The sequence below is a fragment of the Buceros rhinoceros genome, unplaced genomic scaffold (genome assembly GCF_000710305.1).
Source record: "Buceros rhinoceros silvestris isolate BGI_N320 unplaced genomic scaffold, ASM71030v1 scaffold26940, whole genome shotgun sequence".
Classification (NCBI taxonomy): Eukaryota; Metazoa; Chordata; class Aves; order Bucerotiformes; family Bucerotidae; genus Buceros; species Buceros rhinoceros.
The window spans coordinates 1-1,476 of NW_010391718.1; the positions used below are offsets into that span (position 1 = coordinate 1).

The following is a 1,476-nucleotide window of genomic DNA, read 5'->3' on the forward strand; positions in this document are numbered from 1 at the left end:
GCAGGCGGAGAGAGCTGAAGGCAGGAGAGGGCAGGGTGGAGGCAGCAAGTCAGGAGAGGGCAGAGGGAGCGAGCACAGCCGGCAGGATGAGCGTGAGGCAGGTGGCATCCCCGGACGGGCTGAGGACGGTGGATGCCAGAAGACTGGACGGCTGGATCATGGAGGTCCTGCAGCCCAGCACGGCTTTCTGCCTGCAGGTGAAGCAGACAGTGAAGCAGATCTGTGACTTCCTGAAGGAGGACTGCTTTGAGGATGACATCCGCGTCCTCAAGACTGTCAAGGTGAGCACTGCCAGGCTCAGGGGCCAGCCTTCCCTCTGTCCCGCTGCTCTAGTTCCTGCCCTGCCTCAGTTTCCCCTGGCAGCCCCAGGAATGGTGACAGGATGTCAGGGGTCGGTGGTGCTGAGTGAGCAAGGTATCTCTCTGCAGGGCGGCTCGGCGGGCAAGGGCACAGCCCTGCAGAACAACTCTGACGCCGACGTGGTGCTCTTCCTCAGCCGCTTCTCCAGCTACCAGGATCAGAAGCAGGAGAGAAAGAATATCCTGGATTTGATCAAGGGGAGGCTGCACGCCTGCCGTCAGAGCCTGTCATTCACTGTGGACATTACCGAGCCCCGGTACAAGGGTCCCGGCAACAAGCCACGCTCCCTCAGCCTCACCCTCGGTTCCAAGAAAACCTTGGAGTCCATTGAGGTGGACATCCTGCCCGCCTATGACGCCTTGGGTAAGGGCTGTGGGCTGGCATGGGGCCAGGCTGCAGCGTCTGTGCTGGCACTGTTCCCACCCTCTTTCTTGCCCCGCAGGCCAGGTGAGTGGGGACAACCCACCAGAGGCAAAGGTGTATGAGGAACTCCTGAATGCCTATGGTAAGCCTGGGGATTTCTCCCCCTGCTTCACCGAGCTGCAGAAGAAGTTTGTGAAACGTTGCCCCGCCAAGCTGAAGAACCTTCTGCGCCTGGTCAAGTACTGGTACAAAGAGGTGAGGGGCTGTCAGCTCCCCCAGCACCCAGCGGGCACCCCCCCGGCCAGCTCTCACCCCTGTCCCCATCTTCTCTCCTCCAGTTGCTGAAGCCACAGTACCCCTCTGCAGACCTGCCCCCCAAGTATGCCCTGGAGCTGCTGACCATCTATGCCTGGGAGCAGGGCACAGACTCCAGCGACTGCTTCGACACAGCCCAGGGCTTCCGTACGGTGCTGGAGCTGCTGCGCCGGCACCAGGAGATCTGCATCTACTGGGAGAAATACTACTCGCGAGGCCTGGAACGAGGGCACAGACTCCAGCGACTGCTTCGACACAGCCCAGGGCTTCCGTACGGTGCTGGAGCTGCTGCGCCGGCACCAGGAGATCTGCATCTACTGGGAGAAATACTACTCGCTCCAGCACAGCAAGATCGGCGCTCACGTCAAGAACCTGCTGCGTGGTCCCTGGTGAGGACAGTACCCGGTGGGACCCGTGCCACACGGCTCACAGTGCTGC

General features: G+C 61.5%; 1 protein-coding gene across 1 annotated transcript in view; it reads left to right on the forward strand.

Annotated features, from left to right (window-relative positions):
- Positions 1-86: 86 nt before the first annotated feature.
- The window catches only part of OAS1 (2'-5'-oligoadenylate synthetase 1, 40/46kDa), a gene marked incomplete at its 3' end in the record, with an annotated part of 2,132 nt that continues 742 nt past the window's right edge, over positions 87-1,476 (forward strand). Inside the window, exons 1-5 of the mRNA XM_010142855.1 lie at positions 87-281; positions 429-723; positions 803-978; positions 1,062-1,161; positions 1,274-1,427. Coding sequence (XP_010141157.1) covers positions 87-281; positions 429-723; positions 803-978; positions 1,062-1,161; positions 1,274-1,427 — 920 coding nt within the window. The remainder of the gene's footprint in view (positions 282-428; positions 724-802; positions 979-1,061; positions 1,162-1,273; positions 1,428-1,476) is intronic.